General features: G+C 37.1%; 1 protein-coding gene across 4 annotated transcripts in view; it reads left to right on the top strand.

Moving 5' to 3' along the window:
* LOC145680442 (protein-lysine N-methyltransferase EEF2KMT-like) overlaps positions 1-18896 on the top strand; it is a 66606-nt gene that overhangs the window by 32930 nt on the left and 14780 nt on the right. For all 4 annotated transcript variants that reach the window (XM_081750979.1, XM_081750978.1, XM_081750976.1 and 1 more), the window contains 2 exons: positions 1152-1533; positions 15136-15279. In XM_081750979.1, the coding sequence (XP_081607105.1) occupies positions 1152-1533; positions 15136-15279 (526 nt within the window). The remainder of the gene's footprint in view (positions 1-1151; positions 1534-15135; positions 15280-18896) is intronic.

Genomic DNA, 18896 nt, shown 5'->3' with positions numbered 1-18896 from the left:
AGAGACGGTGGAGATGAGAAATGAATGAAATGGTGGAATGAAGAAAATAGTAGGAAACGGAAGAACCCCGAGAAAACCCACGCACACGGTGTTTGTCCACCTCAGAGTTCACTTGGCGGGGGCTGGAATCGAATCCGAGACCCCAAGCACCAGAGGTGAACGCTCTACCACTGAGCCACCGCGGCCCCAATGTAATCATCGAGAAAATGCTCTTATTTACACAGGGTGTTACTAAAATTTGTCACAATATTTTGGGAATAGATTCCTTACATGAAATTAAGGAAAAAGTTAATATGAACCTGTTGTCGGAAGTGTATAGTTTCGTAGTTATAGCGTGCCGAGAATGTGAGAAAATGAACTTTAAAGGTCCATAGTTCCACTACGCGTATTATAGGACCGATCGTAGTCGGCTCAAGACATCAATGAGGAAATACTACGTGAACTATCCAAATATTCGTCTTTCAGAACGTCCGGTACTTGCACAATCATTTTTAGAGGCTGTTTGGGAGTACTTGATCACTCTCCACCTACTTCTCTGAGAATTGGTGTACAAGAACTGGAGCATTCTTAAACATGGCTATTTGGATAATTAACATACCAGTTCCTCAGTGATGTCTTGACCCGACTACGATAGGTCCCATAGTAGCCCTAATGGAGCTATGAACTTTTAAAGTTCACTTATTTCACGTTTTCAGCACCCTATAATTCCGAAACTCCACTTTTGAGCACAGGTGCTTATGAATTTTTTTTCTTATTTTCATGTGAGGAATTTGTTTCCAAAAAATTGTGAAACATTTTTGTAACACCCTGTATACTAGAACCAAAGAATGAATCAGGTTAAATTAAAACGGTTACAGTAAGTTCAGTATAATACATAATAAATTGTTTTATATTCTGTGTAAAAATGTTCTGAAGGGAAAGTAAATGTAGAAATATAATAACTTTCACTTATTTTAAATCCACCGGACTGTCTAAGGGTATATAGGGAGGATAGGCACTTTTTAAATGTTAAATTTGTTCCATAAGTTACAAATTGAGTAATGAAACAATGAGTTTCACAAGTTTTTGATATTAAAGTACTGGTGTTTTCTTTTTCTTTCTTTATATCTTTCTTTATTTTATTTATTTATTTACTTATTTTATTTTTCTAGGCTGCACAAGCGACTGTAGAATGGTGTGTAGCGCACAAAGAACTTTTACAAGGAAAATCAGTTATTGAGCTTGGTTCAGGCACAGGATTAACAGGATTAGCCGTGATAAAATTGTGCAATGTATCAAAATACATCTTTTCGGATTGTCATCCGTCTGTGTTACAATTACTCCAGTATAATACAGAACTAAACTTACAGCATGAAGTGAATAATTTTCACACGGAGGAAATGAATACAGTTACACAAGAAGGTTCTGTGTGTGAAAATTTGTTAACTCTGAATTCCAGTGGAACTGAAGTATATGTATTACGTCTTCCTTGGGAATCAGTCTCTGAGGGTGTTGTTTCGAAGTTCGCACCTATAGACATGCTCTTAGCAGCAGGTATGTGTACATTTGTTGGATAATGAAATTATTATTTACGTGTAATATGTTCTTGATCTATAAAGGTAACCAAGAAAGTTCTGTCGGTTTTTCACATACTACCTTCGAACATCGATATGTCACCTAAGACGTACCTGGAAGATCAAATATAGTCCCCATCAGCATTGACGACTTTCTCCCAAGGAAGGTCATGGATTTCATCGCGGTAGAACTTGGTGGGCCGTGAAGCGAAGAAGGTATCAAGTTCATTTGACACCTCTACTAGGGATTTGAACTGGCGTCCTCTAAGGTGATTGTCTAAGGAATGGAACAGGTGATAATCGGACGGTGCAATGTCCGGGAAATATGGCGTATGCAATAATGTTCCCCATCCAAGGCGTAGAATGGTGTCCCGGGTCATCCTAGCTACGTGGGGCTTAGTGTTGTCCTGTAACAGGAGGACTCCTTTGCGATTCAGAAGTTCTGGATCCAGAGTTTTGAGTTTTTCTTAAACACGGCTCAACTGCTGACAGTACACAGTTGCATTGATGCTCTGACCAGCTGATAGCAGTTCCCGATGCACGATGCCGCGAGCAGTCTAGCAAACACACATCAGAACCTTCTTCTGGAGCAGTGCAGGTTTCGGCTGTTTTGGAACCGGTTCATGGGGTGCTAACCAATGATGTCGGCCACGTGGAGCTTCGTACAGGATCCACTTCTCATCACATGTCAACACCCTGTCCAGAAATATCTCCTTCCTCAGACGAGACAGCAAAGAAACACAAGTGTCTGCTCGCGTTGCCTTCTGGCCCGGAGTCAAATCATGTGGGACCCATCAACCCAACTTGTAGTGCTTCCCAAGTTGATGGAGGTGCTGCCGAATGGTTTTTCCACTCACACTGAATCGTAGTCCCAGTTCCTCACATGTCTGGCCACTGTTCGTCTCAATTGCTGCTGAGGATCTTCATTTTGTACATGTGTTGGTCGTCCGGCACGTGGTACGTCTTCGAGTGTTCCGTCACCGTCCTTAAACTTGTTAAACCACCACCGCTGCACTTTACGCGTAGTCACGACTCCTTCACCAAAGGCCTGGCATATCTTCCGTCCCGCTGCGGCGACATTTGACCCAAGTTTGAACTCGTACAGCATATACATCCTTATGACGTTCTGTATAGGTCCCATGTTCACTCTGTCCTTACGCAACTTCACTGTGTAACTGAACTGCCACAACCAAGTAGTATGTTAAATGTACCCACACCAAAATTATTTATTGAAATTTGGCGTACTTTTTCAATACGGAGACTATGTGAAACGTAGATTTAGAATTTAATATTAAGTCCGAATAGATACGTACGCATGAATTTGTTTCGGGAGGTGTCCAAAGCTTTTGGGGAGGGTCCAAATTCAAGACTAAATGTACAGAAAAGTCAGGATCTTGGAGGGGAGAGGTCTAGATACCGAGGACCCATCTTCTGCGTACGTCCTTAAATCCAAACCATCGTAATGCGTTCAATGCTTTCCCACCGATTATAATGAGCCCGGATCCCCGGGCACCAAAACTTCGCCACTAGACCAGTGGGGAGGGCAACACATTACAGGTAATATTGAAACCTTAACGCATGCCCATTTATATTTATTACCATATTTCTTTTTCCTGTAATTCAGCAGAATCCCATAATAGCCTCACTTATCTATATTATAAAAGAGAACGTACAAATCCTTTGTTCCCTCATCACGCTAATACGGCTGAACCAATTTCTTTTATTTTTGGGGGGTTATTAGGATTTGGACCCTAGATGGTTTTTATCATATCACTTTAATTTTTAATTACCAGTGTCTTGAGATAATTGACCATTCAAGTGTTCATAACGTACAAATCCTTTGTTAGTTCATCATAGGTATAAAAATAAACGTATTTATATGCAACCCGCATGACCGTGTCACTCGGCGGGTTAACATAAATGACAGGCGCTATAATGTTAACATTTACTGCAATTTGAAAGCGAAAAAGTAAAAATTATCTAAGTAACAAAGTTTATTGCGTTCCGGGGTGACCGCAGCGAAGCGGGGTGAACGCTGCTAGTTTCCATTAAGAACAGATTTGCGTTCAATACCCGTTAACATTAATGCAGAGCACAGTAACACAGGCTACACTAGCACTATTCACTAAATAGAGAGATTTTTGTAGACATAATGAATAAACAAAATAATTAAACATGTAGAATTCCCGAAACTTGAGAAATAAGTAACGGGAAAATTGGAGGAACTGGCATCTTTCTTCAAATTTATATTTATAAAGGCAAAGTCAGACTTAAAATCTGTCTGAATACCACTCATTCTAGCTTTGGAACTTCTTGTATACAATAAAGACAAATTCTGACCAAAGCATACATATATACTTTAACAAATAATATATACTTTGGTCAGAATTTGTCTTTTATTGTATTAAAGTCTGTGTATTACACAGATGCTGACATAACAGGAGTGTACCCATCAAGTTTTTCCTGGGCTGACCCTTGACTTTTTCTGCGGGGCCGATGTGAAAGCATTAATAACTCGGTATACACCGACTGCATATATTATTATTATTATTATTATTATTATTATTATTATTATTATTATTATTATTATTATTATTATTATTACTCACGTAGTTGTGAGAATGGGGATTTAAGATTTAGATTTCTGGGCTTTTGGCATCTATGGTCATGTTAGCCCGTTACGTATGAGGGATAACGTCCCTCGGCGAGCACACTATCCGGGAAAGGGAAGGAATGAAGCGGTAAAGGATAACTAAAAAAGTGCTTTCTTTCTTAACTATCTCTGCTGCAATTCGCCTCACCTCTGTGTACTGAAAGAAAATACTAAACTTCGTGTCGCAAGAGCCCATGAAGTCTCTTGACCGACCATATGGTCCACATTTCAGCCGGTGACGCCACATAATATTTGGTATATATATATATATATATATATATATATATATATATATGTGTGTGTGTGTGTGTGTGTGCAAGTGGTTTTCTTCTTAATGCCTTTTATTAGCGCTCTTCATGATGTGTTTCTGGCTATTTCACTGATCAGTATTGCGCTAATTATTTCATTTGGATGTGTTTCTGCCTATGCCACTGGGCAGTATTGCACTAACTATTCCATTTGAGAAGTTCGTAATTATTATAATGTGTTAACATTGTTTAATTTCTTTCTTTCATACCTACATTATTACATAAAAGAGTTAAAGTGACTTACTTATCAATATCAAAGCCATACTTATCAATATCAAAGCCATAATATTATAGTTAGAAACATGAAATTAGGATAGGGAACTTCTATTGACATGAAACAAGGGATAAGCAAGGATTTTGTGAACGTCGTCTAAAGTTAGAGTGTATTCAAATCCCTTTTTCTAAAAAGAAAATATCTCACGTTAGGAAGATAGAACTGGGAATATGAGTTTTCGGTTAAAAATAACTGAACACGTGTTTAAGCATTTTCTTTTTTCAAAAATTCCACTCTCAAATAAGGAAAGGGGGATAATTTTTATATTACAAATTTCGACTCTTTATTGTGAAATTGCTAAATGTGATGATACACTCAGGTTAGATGTGTGAAATTCGGGGCTTAAACTCAATTTAAAATAAGATAATACATGTTTCGACGTTTTCGATCATTCCGCTTCTAATAGAGGAAAGGAGTGTTTTTAATATCTACATTTCCGATTCTTTATACAGAAAAACTCAATGTGAATTCCGGTTTATAAACTCCTAATTGAAATAATTCGAAAACGTGTTTCAGCCTTTCCAAAAATTCAGCTCCTGAAGGGGACAGTTTCTAGTACTAAAACTTTTGTATCTTTATTAAGAAAATATCTAATGAGAGAATTTGCTTGGGCTGGAAATATGAAATTCAATATAAAAATTCATAAGTAAAAATAAGTGAACGCGTGTTGCAGAGTTTTCGAAAATTCCGCTTTTAAAGGGGGAAAGAGGAGCATTTTTTCAATATCCCAATTTCCAGTTTTATATTTATTAAACCCTTTTCTTCCTGTGCGAAGAACGAGCACTTCACCTTCTTCTTTTATGAACGTTCTTCATTTGTTGTTAGCGAGGTTGACAGAGTTCTGTTTTTGGAGGAGCCATATTTACAAATGGAATAACCCATATTATATAGTGTACTCACGATAATACGCGGAATCGGGTGGCGCGGCAACCGCGGATAATCAACACGAAAATATTGTTTGAAGAACTCACCAATAAATTGTTCTAAACTTAAGTACTCTTTCAGAGGTTAGAAGAGTAAAGTGTACGAAGTGTGATAACGAAACAATAGTTAAAAATTATGTATTAATAGTGTCTACTTATGCAAGGACATCCAACTAGAACATTATAAAACTCAATACTTCATACAAACACTTTTTGGTACCTTTATACATACCTTTTTACCTTGTACCTCTATATACTTCAAGCTTGAGAAAATAGTTACAAATAATATTTTTGATTTCAGTTGATTTTAACGTTCCTCTCAACAGCGAGGATATAAGAGACGAGACCTACTGATTAACGTGGAATTTAAACCACATGAGCCCCTTCCGGAAATCGAAGCCGGGTCTCCCATGTCAAAGGCGCGTACGCTAACTGCTTAGCCACGAAGGGACTCTACAAATAATATAGTAACAGACGTCCACTACCCTAAGAAAGTGACATAACTTCTAAGAGACTACCTAAACTGAATACAGGCTATCCAGACATATATTTTTGTGTTAAAATGTAATATTCTGCATAGTTGAAGTAACATTATGTACGAGACTAATAAACTTCAATGTAATTTCAACTGGCTATCGTGTAAATTTAGTAACCATTAACAAACTTTAGCATTTTTTCCGAAAACCTGACTTCCTTTATATATTAGTACATTTTATTGTTCACAAAATCGTTAACGTCTTCCGTGCGTCTCAAACATACATCGAAATCAAAGAGGCCTACAATAACTTGAACTTTCGTAAGACAATTATTAAATACAATAAAATAGTAACCGGTAAAATATTGACCTAATATTACAACACTATTTTTTATGCTGTTCTTGCATAATCTGACAACGTTCTGCCACACTGCACTTAAAAAAAATACTTGCTGAACACAAACGGTGAAGCCAATGCGACGACTTTCCGAATAGTCAATAATTTTATCTGCTTCAAGCTTAGAGGCTATCTTTTGTTCTATTTCAAGTGCAGCTAATGCTGATGTTCTGTCCTGACCAGACTTACGACGAAGATATGCTTTGAGCCTCTTGTGCACGTTGAAAGAACACCCACAAGAAGCTAATGACGCAGGTAGCGTCAGGGCTATTTCTACCAAATTCGTAGTTTGGAAGAAAATTGTCCTGGGCAGAGTAGCATTCAGGTCCAAGATACTTGTAATTTCCTTTTCATTCATAAGAGATTTTATGTAAATTTTTACAACAACGAATTCATGTTCAGGAAAATCTATTTCAAATTGCGTAGCAGACTCTTCCGTTGTCTCCTTCATCAAGAACAGTTTTGATTTAGAATGACTTGCTTGAATGCCACGAATTACAGATATATTTTTCTTGCAGAGTCATCTGTCAAACTCGTTCACAATATTGTCAACTACTGAGTATAGGAGTTCTGTACGAAAACTTGCTTCAGTTTAACTTTGTGTTCTTTTTCCTTCGGAATACCACCGAAACCAGAACATCTTCCATACTAGGGGAAGGGAGGGTAAGTTGACGATAGTAAGCTTCTATGCATGTTTTGTCAGCCTTGTGTTGATGAAATGTTTCGATTTTATGTTCACGGCAATTATTAGACTTTCGTTTTACTCTGTTAATTGTTTGATGGTTTTAAATTCAAAAGCTACGATGATATTTCACTTTTATTGACCCCATATCATTTTCGTCATCTTACCCTCCTATGCGGGTAAGATGACTTCCATAGGTGGGTAAGATGACGAGACAAAAAGCGAGAACAGAACTGGACTAATTATTGTATTTCAAACGCAGTATTTTGCAGAATACACAAATAATAACATGAATAGAAGAATATGAACACAAGCGCAATGTGATTTCAAGCACAAATATGACAGATGTATGCTTTGAATTTTGTTTCTGTTACAGACAATTCAGTACAAGCAACATGGGCCCAATTCTGACACACATTACAAGCGAACCACGTTTCCCTTTTAGCATATTCATTACATACTACACACACTCCTTCCCCCAAAACATCGGAATCGTCGTCTTCGTCCATGTAAGTCACTGATATAGAAGAGTCAGAGGAGTCGACTGAATACATGTCTTCTTTGTATACTACGGAGATTTGTCTTTTCGTTTCCGTGTTCCTTTTTTCTGGGTACGCATATCTTCTTTTGTCTTCTTTTTGGCTTATTTCCCGGCTTTCCTTTCTTTCAGAGTTCTTTTGACAGGACTGCTGGTGATAAGCAACAAAGGCAGCTTCTTTCGCTGTTTCCTTCCTTCGTTAACTGCTTTAGGAAGAAGGGATAGACCATTGTATGATTTCGCATTTGAGGGTCCAGGGTCTGCATGAGATGGTCCGGGTTCAAAAATGGAAGAATCGGGTTCTGCAAGTTTTGATGCAGGTTCAGAGTGTATTTGGTTAAATTGCGCAAAGGAAGCAGACAATTTTGGAATAGAAGTTTTAGGTACTGATACAGATGATGCAGATGCTGAGTTAGACATTGTAGTTGTTGAATGTTCCGTGGCATTTATTTCAGTTGCTGTGGTCGCTGTAACTTCAGGAACATATTGGTTTTCGGTTGTCAATGATGGCTCGAAATCAGAATCACTGAAAATCTGAAAATTTAATGGCACTAACCCTGTAGCACGGAAACCCTTTACTGCGTGACTGATCGTGGCCACCCTACTATATGCCACATTGAATGGCAGCAACATTCTTTATGATGATTCTCTCACCTGGAGGAGCCATCAAGTAGTCATCACAAGCACGGCTATATGCAGTTTTCAATGGACCATACAGAGCAACATCCAAAGGCTAAATCCGGTGGCTTGTGTGCGGAAGAAATCCTAAGAGGCTAATATGATTTTCTCTGCACACGTTAACTGCCTGTAAGGTAATATGGGATGGGACTCATTCAAGATACCAGCAGAGCCAGGAGGAGCATTGTTCAAAAAGTGTTCCTGCATACGCACCTTGGGGAAAATAAAGAATGGTGAGACGTAGTTGCCAACAGCACTAAAACGACAACCCACACTTACATTCACACCTCTTTCAGCAGAAGAAACTTTAATTACTCTTCGATTTCCTTTTGAACTTAATACGTTTGGAGTTTTCGTGGGTACAGTTGAACAGTCCGCTTTATCCATGTTAAAAAATCTGATGAGATTCAAAGTGTTTCTTATTTAAAACATCTTTATAGACATTAAAGAATGATTCAACATTTGTTTTGTTGAAAGCAGCTAGCCTCCCTGCAGATGTAGTTCCGCTTTTCGCAGAGAGTAATGAAATTTATTCATAAAGGTCTTGATGAAGTCCTTGCTGGCCTTCTTCTTTTCTTGGTTGAATCGGTGAGGAATCTTCATAGTCTCAACATAGTCATAAACCATTCTTCCAAATTGCTCCCTTGTTAGGCTCACGCAGCTCGGGCAAGATGACGAATTCGCCATCTTGTCCGCCTATTTGATTCGTCATCTTACGCGAAACAGCCATTTTTTATTGCAAAAGAGTCAAATCTGTCATCAAGTTATTTCTGAGTTACATTGAGCTATTGATGTAATTAATATACTACACTGTTTCGAAAAAACAGAAATCATGTCCTGGGGACTTACCACAATAGCTTCAGACGTTATTTTCTGACACCGGAATTTTACAACGAACCGACGTGCAAACAGTCAAACCACTCCTGGTCAACTGGAACACGGCCGATTGGAATAGTTTCTATCTCCCAACACGTGTGGCACTAGTGCCTTCTGAACCGCATGAAGGCTGTGTTGCCATATCACTTCAGGATTCTGAAATTGACAATTCGTCATCTTAAACACCTCGTCAACTTACCCTCCTTTCCCCTACTATTATCTCGCTTTTCTCTGCTCTTTGGTTCATTAAAACATTCTACACTATTTTGTTTGGCAAACTCCAGTGCTTCAGTGTAGATACGCAATAAATTTTCCTCTGTTCTAAGGTCTTTTATGGTTTCAACAACCGAACAAATAAGTAGCTAGGCGTCTGCTAGGGTAATTTCTTCTTGTAGAAAATTATTCAAGTCACTAGTAATTCCCAAAATCTTGCTAAAAACAATCAAGCATTAAACAGTTGCGAATGATTTCAGTTTGTTCACAATAGCCTCAGCTTCAGTAGTCTTCTTAGCTAATACAGAGATTATAGCTTCATAGTTCTTGTTCACAGCATTCAATGAACGAATATGTGAAGTCCAACGAATGTCTGAAAGGCCAGGTATACTGGGCTGCTCCAAACCTAACGCTGTCTAAACTTGCTACAATCGTTCATGAGCTTTTACGACTTAGAAATAATTATGCAAAGTGTGCAATAAATCAAAAAAGGTGTTTGCTTGTTCGAACGAACACTTCTAGAATTATTATTAAATTTAACTGGTGCGCATAGCAATGAATATACAGTAAGAGGGGATGACACTTCCGAAATAACTTTTCACACCACCTACGTGACCTCTCATAACGCTCGTTCCATGGTAAGCTTGTCCAATGCATTTTGACTCCTTATTAACACCTACAGAAACCAAAGTTTCGATAATTGTTTTCAATATGTATTCAGCATTTACCTCAGGAAGTTTAACAAATTTCCAAAAGTGTTCTGCCGGTTTAGATTTTTTCTCATATCTCACGCAAACACTAAGTTGTTCAGAAACATTAACATCTCGCGTCTCATCAATCATAACGCTGAATTTTCCAGCGGCATTCAGTTCACTTACAATGACATTGATGATTTCCTCACCGCAGCACAAGATAACTTCATTTTGAATTTCTGGGGACAAATAAGTGGTATTTCCTGGCGCTGTTTAATTCTTTAAAAAAGGGTCAAAACTTCGTAATAACTCGAATGTTTGCAAGAAATTCCCTTTATTTAAACTGCTATCAATTTCATCGTTGCCTTGGAAAGCCAATCCCTGTCGACTCAAATGGATCGCAGTCGCCACTATACGTTTTAAACACTCGCGACGGGCAGTTATTTCTTCTCTAGATGCGTGATTTTGCAGATCCAGAACATCTCCAGTTTCTTTGTCCCTCTGAAACAGTCATTCACATGAATGTTTTGCTCTGAGGTGCTAGCAATTTCCTTATCAGCAGTGTCTGATGAATATTTTCCTCAGCAACAACATGCACCTATTGAATTTCTTTGCAGGTACTCACCAATTGCTTATCACTTTTTCTATGAGAAATAAAATATCCAAATTTTATAAATCTCTCCATATTTAACTTAATTTCAAGAACACATACATAAACTTAATACTGCGGACTCCACGTTCAGGAAGAAAATACTCTTTCCCACTTAGCCGCAGCCAGCGCCAGCACAGATAAGGGTCTAAATACTTTACATATTCTATCCTCCTTTGTTTTGCCAGAAGCATTGTTAAATAAGAAAATAAATCTACACTCAATACCTTTTAGAAAAACAAAATATAAGATACTATGTTGCAAAACCCAACAATGGAAGAGAAGGATCCTCCTAGCCTTTCAGTCGAATCGACCTTTCAGTTTTGTCTTAGTCGGTTATAAAAAGTGCATCCGCATAGATTTTTAGCCCTTAGTACCTCAAGGCGACTATAAGGCTGGAATCACTCTAGGGGTAGGAAGAAACTCGCAATGTTAATGAAGATGACGCGCGGCCCCAAAGTTACTGATCTTATACTCTTGTTACCGTTCACTTAACGTTTAAGAGATAGCCTATAAATATATTTAAAAAATAACCTTTTTCTTAGAAGTATGAATAATTTCAATTTACTGTGGATATTTTTTTCATTTATTGTCGGATAAAAACAATTTGCAACATATAAAATGAAATAAATGTTTGGGGGCCACGCCAAGATTTGGGGGAGGCCGGTGCCCCCCTGTGCCCCCCTTAGCTACGTCCCTGTTTGTTGTATTAAACATGTTTCAATAAACGCTTAACAGAAGAAATCCATTTAGGAATCCAGGAAATCTTTTTTTTTTGGGGGGGGGGGCGGGTCCCCATATGTCTCCTCGTGGTTACACTCCTCCTAACATAGTATGATATGAAGTATTCATACATATGGTATCATTTTCACTGTATATCTATATCTATTCTGTATTGGAGGCTATTTCCATTACAAGTGCTTCAAACACGTAAAATAATAATATGGAAAAATTTTAAAAGATACTTACACTTTAGTTTTTGAACACACTTAAAATTTGTTGTTTAGACTCGAAAAATCACTGTCGTTCCGCGTTGTACAGATTCTATATAGTACAGGTTTTGTTATATGGAATTATACACAAAAATTACACTAGTCTTTATTATTATTTTTATTATTATTTATCATAGGTTTTCACTAAGAAAAGATTTCGTTACGTACAAATTTTACTGTATATTGAACAAGTGCGAAATAATTTTAGTGTTCTAAGTAACTAGCCTCAAATCTTGAAGTCCTAAAAATTTGATAGAGCATTGGTGTCAAATAACTTGGTTTTCAGATTAATTTCCATCTGATATCGTAAAAAGATTGAACTACGGTACTAAATAGCTCTAATATTACAAGGATTAGTCATAAATCTTGTAATATTACTACAACCCAAACAGCAGGCACATGTATACGCCGTGATAGACCGTAAGTACAAGGTCAAACTGGCGGAACTGGTAGTGTGGCAAAAAAACTGTAACAACGAGGCCGCTACTTCGTCAGTATCTTCAGTCAGTATTTAGTGGCAGTGACCATGAATGCTCAATAACTTCTGATAAATGAACTGTTACTGTATCAGTTTGAACTCAGGCAGCAACCCAAAACAAGAAGACGATGCAATGAACCACAGCACAGCAACTAGTTGATTCCAGAAATTCCGTGCAGGTTGTAAAAATGTCGAAGATCAGCCAAGGTCTGGCCGCCCCAGGGTAAGAGATTCTGAGCTTATACGACATACCATTGAGGAAAATTCATCCATTGACATACGACGAATGTCAAACCATCTAGGCATGTCTCAGTCCACTGCAGTGTGTCACCTTCATGAACTTGGGAAAACCATAAGCAGGTGCCATATGAGTTGATCCCAGCTCAAGCCCAGAGGAGAGTGAATGTGTGCCGACAACTGCTGCAAAATCCACGTATTGTGTATTACCTGAAACGTATTACTACATGAAATGATAAGTGTGTGGTTTTTAGAAGTCCGGATTTGCAAGAACACTGGTTAAGCAAGAGCCAACTTTTAAAACTGGTTGTCAAACAGAGTCGTTTCGAGAATAAAGTCGTGTTTTGTGTGTGGTATAACTACGTATGAGTGGGTAATTCACTTTGAATTCGTTTCCAATGACCGTATCATCAATACTGACCTTTATTCCAAACAGTTAAACAGTTGGAACGAATGTATGCTGCGCTGTACCAAAAATCTTCTTTGCCTCTATGGTAGAGACATGAAATCGAGAAACTAGCAGGAAGATGGTTGCAGACAGTCTAACTGTACTTTGAATGTTATCCTGCTTTCATAAATATAAATATGTTGTGTGTCAGAATATTGCAAGACTTACGAGCCAATCTTATGTTAAGTTACACTTAGAGAAAGCCATTCTTTTTACTCAAAGCTATTCCTACCGTCACATTTCGTCTTAAAGATCATCACAAATTTCCCCGATCCTTATGAATTTGGGAATCGACTCGGCATTGAAAGTACAGACAAGGACTGTAAGAATCATACAACGCATCAGTGATAAAACATTATTAATTATTTTTCATTTATAAAATACTTGTTTCTATTTGACTGTCGTACTGGTGATTACGAAGAATATTAATTTTCTTCAGGCTTTTCGTAAATATGTTTCCAATCCAAATTTTTCACATATGTATGATATACTTTCTTGTTTAATTCCATTCAATTGTTGGTAATGTTAACTTGCAATTCGACTACTTAACATACAACTTAGCGGTCGTTGCAAAGCAGACATAGGTGGTTACCATTCTCGCTTCGTAAGCGAGAAATCCAGTGACCGACCTATCGTGAATGGGGTCTTTCTTCAGTCTTACAATCCAAATGTTGGATATGTACTTAAACATAGGAATCTGGACTACGTCTTTGTCATATTCCTTTGTTGACGTTTCCAGTGTCAAGTGTCTCTAATATTAGCTGTGTTTGAAAATAACGAAAAATCAGTATTTTTAAGGATTTAGAATAATCAACGAGTTCAAATATTAAAAATACTACACTAACTTTAAAAATTTACCAACAAAACTTCATTATGAGGTTCGGTTTCCTCAAATTAACAGTAACATTGTGCTACAGTAAAGCTACTTCTTTAACAGAGCCTCTTTGCTTATTGGAAAAATGAAATCTTTAAATTTTACGTCCCATGGTTATGCGGCTAGGCTAAAGAATACAGTGAGGATGAGAAATGAAGGAAATAGTGGAATGAAGAAAGTGGGAGGAAATGAGAGAACCCCGAGAAAATCCACATATACTGTGTTTGTTCACCACAAAGTTCACTTGGCGCGAACTGGGCTCAAACCAAAGACCTTATCCACCAGAGGTGACCGATCTACCACTGAGCCACCGCAGCCCTCTATAATATATTGAGACATGTGCAAAAATACCTTTTATTTGCAGAAACAGTTGTGCCCAAACGTTATTTTTGTAGTCTTAATCTTTTGGCTTCAATCCTGATGGTATACTAAGGGTATAAAATGAATAATTTAGGAAAAAAAATTGATACTATCTCCTCTAATCTTCTGAGAACATTTTGACATCCACAGGCTAATTGGAACGCTCTAAGTCTAATAATCTCAGAATAATACAATACAATTAATTAACATTTAAACATACCGTATACAAAGTTCAAACAACTATGATACTTACAAATCTTAGGAAATAATTATGTTATCACTGTATATAGGTGTCGTGTATTGAAATATCTTCTATTATATCTCTCTCCTTTAAATTTCTGTTAAGTTGCAGATATATTTCTCAATAAGTAATTTCACTTGTTAAGAAAGCTTCGAAATGTTCGAAATATATTTACAAGATGATGCAGCTACATACAAATTTGATTGATTTTCAGATTTCCTGTACAATTTAGTAAAATATATCTTCAGATCTTAGTAAGGATTAAGGTGTCCACAATGATGTCTCAAATTGTTTCCCTTAATTGATGATTAAGTACAGGTATAAACGTATTTTAAGAATTCAATGCATATGATTTTTCTTCATTAGGCATAGATTAATTGCAGTTTTATATTATTTGAAGTTTCAGTCATTATGCAGAATAAAACTTCAAGTATTAGGAGTAATTAAAAATATTTGTATAAGTGTGTAAAGTACAATGAGCAAGAACATTATATAATACATACATATATATATATATATATATATATATATATATATATATATGTATGTATGTATGTATGTATGTATGTATTAATTTTATTTCTTATTACCTAGATGTTGTGTACGATCCCGAGTTATTTCCTTCTCTTTGCAACGCACTGCACTGTTTCCTAAAATTTGGGGCAAAGCCTTGTATAGCTGTACTAGTATGTGCTGTTCGAAACCAAGACACAATAAGTGAATTTTTAAAGACTTTAGGTAAGTTAAATATTCTTCTTCTCCTTTTTTTGTGTGAATCTTCGTTGTCAAGGTTGTTTTCCTTTGAGGTATAAAAATGAGATGATTCTTCATTTTTGATAAGCTAATACAACATCAATGTTAGTAATAACAATAATTATCACCACTATGATTGTTATTATTGCTCATAGTAGTTCGGTGGAGGACAATTTATAGAATTGTTCGTCACATATAGACAGAAAGTTTAAACTTGGAAAATAATGCGTCATGCAATGTATTGTGAACTTTTACTTGGTTATGTAAAATGAACTAAAATCTTTCAGTCTTACATCCCACAGTTATGCCGTGTAGGCGAAAGGAGATGATGAGAATGAATGAAATAATGGAATGAAGAAAGTAGAAGAAAACGGGATAATTCTGAGAAATCCCACGACACTTTCGCATACTTGACACGAGCTGTAGTCATACCAGAGACTTTACACAGGCCCACTCATTGGATATAAGTGCACTATAATTAGAAAAAAATATATATGTATGGGTTTAATCGTAACTTTTATGGTGCAGGGGTAAAAAAAATGTGTTAGGAACTAACTACACGTTACTTGGCGTATTTTCTCACGGAAAAAAATAGAATTAGATGTGTGTGACCACGATACTGTTTATATAACTTCACGTTCTTATTAAACACAAATTTTATGTAAAAAGTAGTAATAATAAAGAATGTTTTGTGCCAAGTTTGCTAGTTTTTCAGTTATATTTTCTTATTTTGGTGGTTCTAGTGCATCAAAGGTTTTACTGTGTAATTCTGAGATTTGTCAACCTTGCTAGGCGCATATCCCACTTCTTTACTACTACTTAAGATTTGCTGTTTTAACCTATATATAAACTAAATTAGTAATTTACTTAAAACATCGAGAAAAAATAGAAACAATTTTATATTTATGAAATACACACAGCAGACCTAGTCTCATTCTGAAAGCTTCTTTAGAGAATCAGTTAATCGTGTTCACGAGGTTTGCTTAAAGATTGCCTTACTAACACAGAGGAAGCATGTGCATCTTTGTCCTTACACATGACTTACGCCAAGTTACGTGATGAACACTTGTGTTATTTACAATTTTATAGTTTTCACGTACTGACAACTAAATTGTGGAAAAATTGCCGTCCTTCTATGCATTGTTGTCTTTTATCTTTCTAAAGATCTATTTCTACTTCTACTGCTGTTTTACTTTAACATTTCCGCTATAATCTCACTTTCTGAATGAAGATAATGCAACTTTCAAAATATTTTTAAAGATATCTTAGATTCACAAGTATTGTAGGAACCACGATATGTAGCAAGTAATTCAGTATAAATACTTGCTAGTGTCTGTATATTGATATAGTAATAGTTTTGTCGCATGTATAATATACATATTTGTTCGAAACGAGGAAGGTTATTTGGATGAAGTGGTGTAGCTTGTAGATTGCAATCCCTAAGTATGTGGTTATCGAAAATTCAAATTTCGTAAAAGACAAAAGAAAAAAAAAACTTATATTTTTAGGCTAATAATTTGAACTCAACACTCATCCAGTGTAACGCATCGAGCAAGGAAGCTGTCTACACAGCTTGAATCAGTTTCAAATTCTTCAGTGAGAAAATGTCCTGAATACTTTTCTGTCTAAGAGTCTGGAAAGGTAGGACCCATCGAGCAGATACTTTTGAGAACTCAAGCTCCTTCATGATAGTTCTAGTCACTCGTGTGAAATGCCTAATCTATCTGCCACTTGAGGTATTGACACGTTCGTGACCTCGGCGCTTTTAAAACACACTTCCTGCAACACTTCAATTTTTGTACTTCCCTTTTCACTGTTTCATATGAAGCATATTGTAAAGTATTAAGCATATCTTGGTGAGTTAAGGCAGTAACGTTATTTTCAGATGAATATATTCGATTACACCCCAATATTGGTATTCCTCCATTTTCTATGTTTCACTGTCTTTCAGGATCTGTCAAAATAAGATGAAATATTTAGAAACATGAACATGGTTAATGATAATGATTTAAAACGATAAATTATAAAATATCTGTGCTTTTTGGGTTATATTCAAAACTTTGTTGTTATCTCTCATATCCATATTTTAATCGAAAAAACACTGACCATATCGCCAAGGACTCAGCGTGGAATTATGTTGTTTTTGTCTTACCGCTATGGCGCCACAAGTAGCACATTTTCGTCATTTACTCATTTATATACTAAATTCTTACGGAAAAGCAGGAAAATCGTAATTAAATATTCGTTTTATTCCAACATACGACCACAGTTGAGGCGACCACAGTTGAGGCTTATTTCTTATTCTTTATCGCGACAATGGATAATTACTTTTAACTTCGCATTTGTTGAGGGGTTAGTCGGTAGTTAGTGGTACTAACCCATGTTTGTACATAGTTGGTGATGCGAGTCGCTCGGAAGATGACTAATTCATAGGCACCGAAACCTGAGAGCTCAGACTCTTTCAACCCCCGAATATTTTCGTTGACGGAGCTGAGCCCTCCAATTTTTCGGTATCGTTTTCGTGTCAATTTCTACAAAACAATGTTTCAGACTTTAATACTGTTTAAATACTGCTCCCAACTTCAATTATTTGGTGACTCTTAAACATTGTTATTGATGTATTAATATCTAAGTTGCTACTGCCAATGTCGACACCAGAGGGAAGCAGGGGAATGAATACTCTCTGTGCCTATGGATGACCCCAGATATATATTGATACACAGTGTCAAATTACACAATGTCTGCCCGGGGGCGCGGTGGCTCAGTGGTAGAGCATTCACCTCCGGTGCTTGGGTCCCTGATTCGATCCCAACTCGACCGTGTGGACTTTGTGGTGGACAAACACCGTGCTCGTGGGTTTTCTCTAGTTCTCCCGTTTCCTCCCACTTTCTTCATTCCACCATTTCATTCATCTCTCATCATCACCGTCTCCTTTAGCCTAACCGGCATAATCGTGGGACGTAAAACTTAAAGATTTCATTTCATTTCACAATGGCTTCCCTCGAAACATTTCTCTGTTCTTCCTCTTCTTTCCCCGTCCCCAAGAACTTGAAGTTGGCGTCGTCACTGATAACTTCAGGGGGTAGCTCGGGTGAAAATTCTCCCAAAGTATCGGGAATGCTCAATTCACCGTTTGTAGTCAACGTGGGTTACCAGTATTTTACCAGAGGTTACCAGTTACCCCTATGTGTTGAAACTTTCTCCCGAGGGAAAACTTCCGAAATCATTAATTCCCACCAACCTCTAAGGTTACCTACGGGACAAGAGGTGGAACTGTCTGCATTGTAAGAGCTCTGTCGTATCTCATGTATTGTCACGAAGATACTGTTGTCTCGTATCGTGAGAAACCCTAGGGCACCCCGAATGTTTTCTTCACATCTGCGTATATGGACTAATGCCATTGCTAATCCGAGCCAACAAAGGCTATGTCATGTCTGAGGAGTGAGTGGGAGAGTGGTACCAGAGTCCTGTCCATAATTATTGATGCAAACCGCCGAATTGGGGGTCGTCAGGCTCAGGGGCTTTCCCCTAGTGTTCTACTAAAATCGTGTTTATCTCAGAAGAATAGTGTAAAATATTGGTGAATTCTTAAAATTTGAGCT

Source organism: Thermobia domestica, chromosome 3, assembly GCF_964235325.1.
Source record: "Thermobia domestica chromosome 3, izTheDome1.hap1.1, whole genome shotgun sequence".
In the NCBI taxonomy this organism is placed as follows: domain Eukaryota; kingdom Metazoa; phylum Arthropoda; class Insecta; order Zygentoma; family Lepismatidae; genus Thermobia; species Thermobia domestica.
Note: the sequence above shows the minus strand (reverse complement) of the source record. Positions and strands in the feature narration are given on the sequence as shown.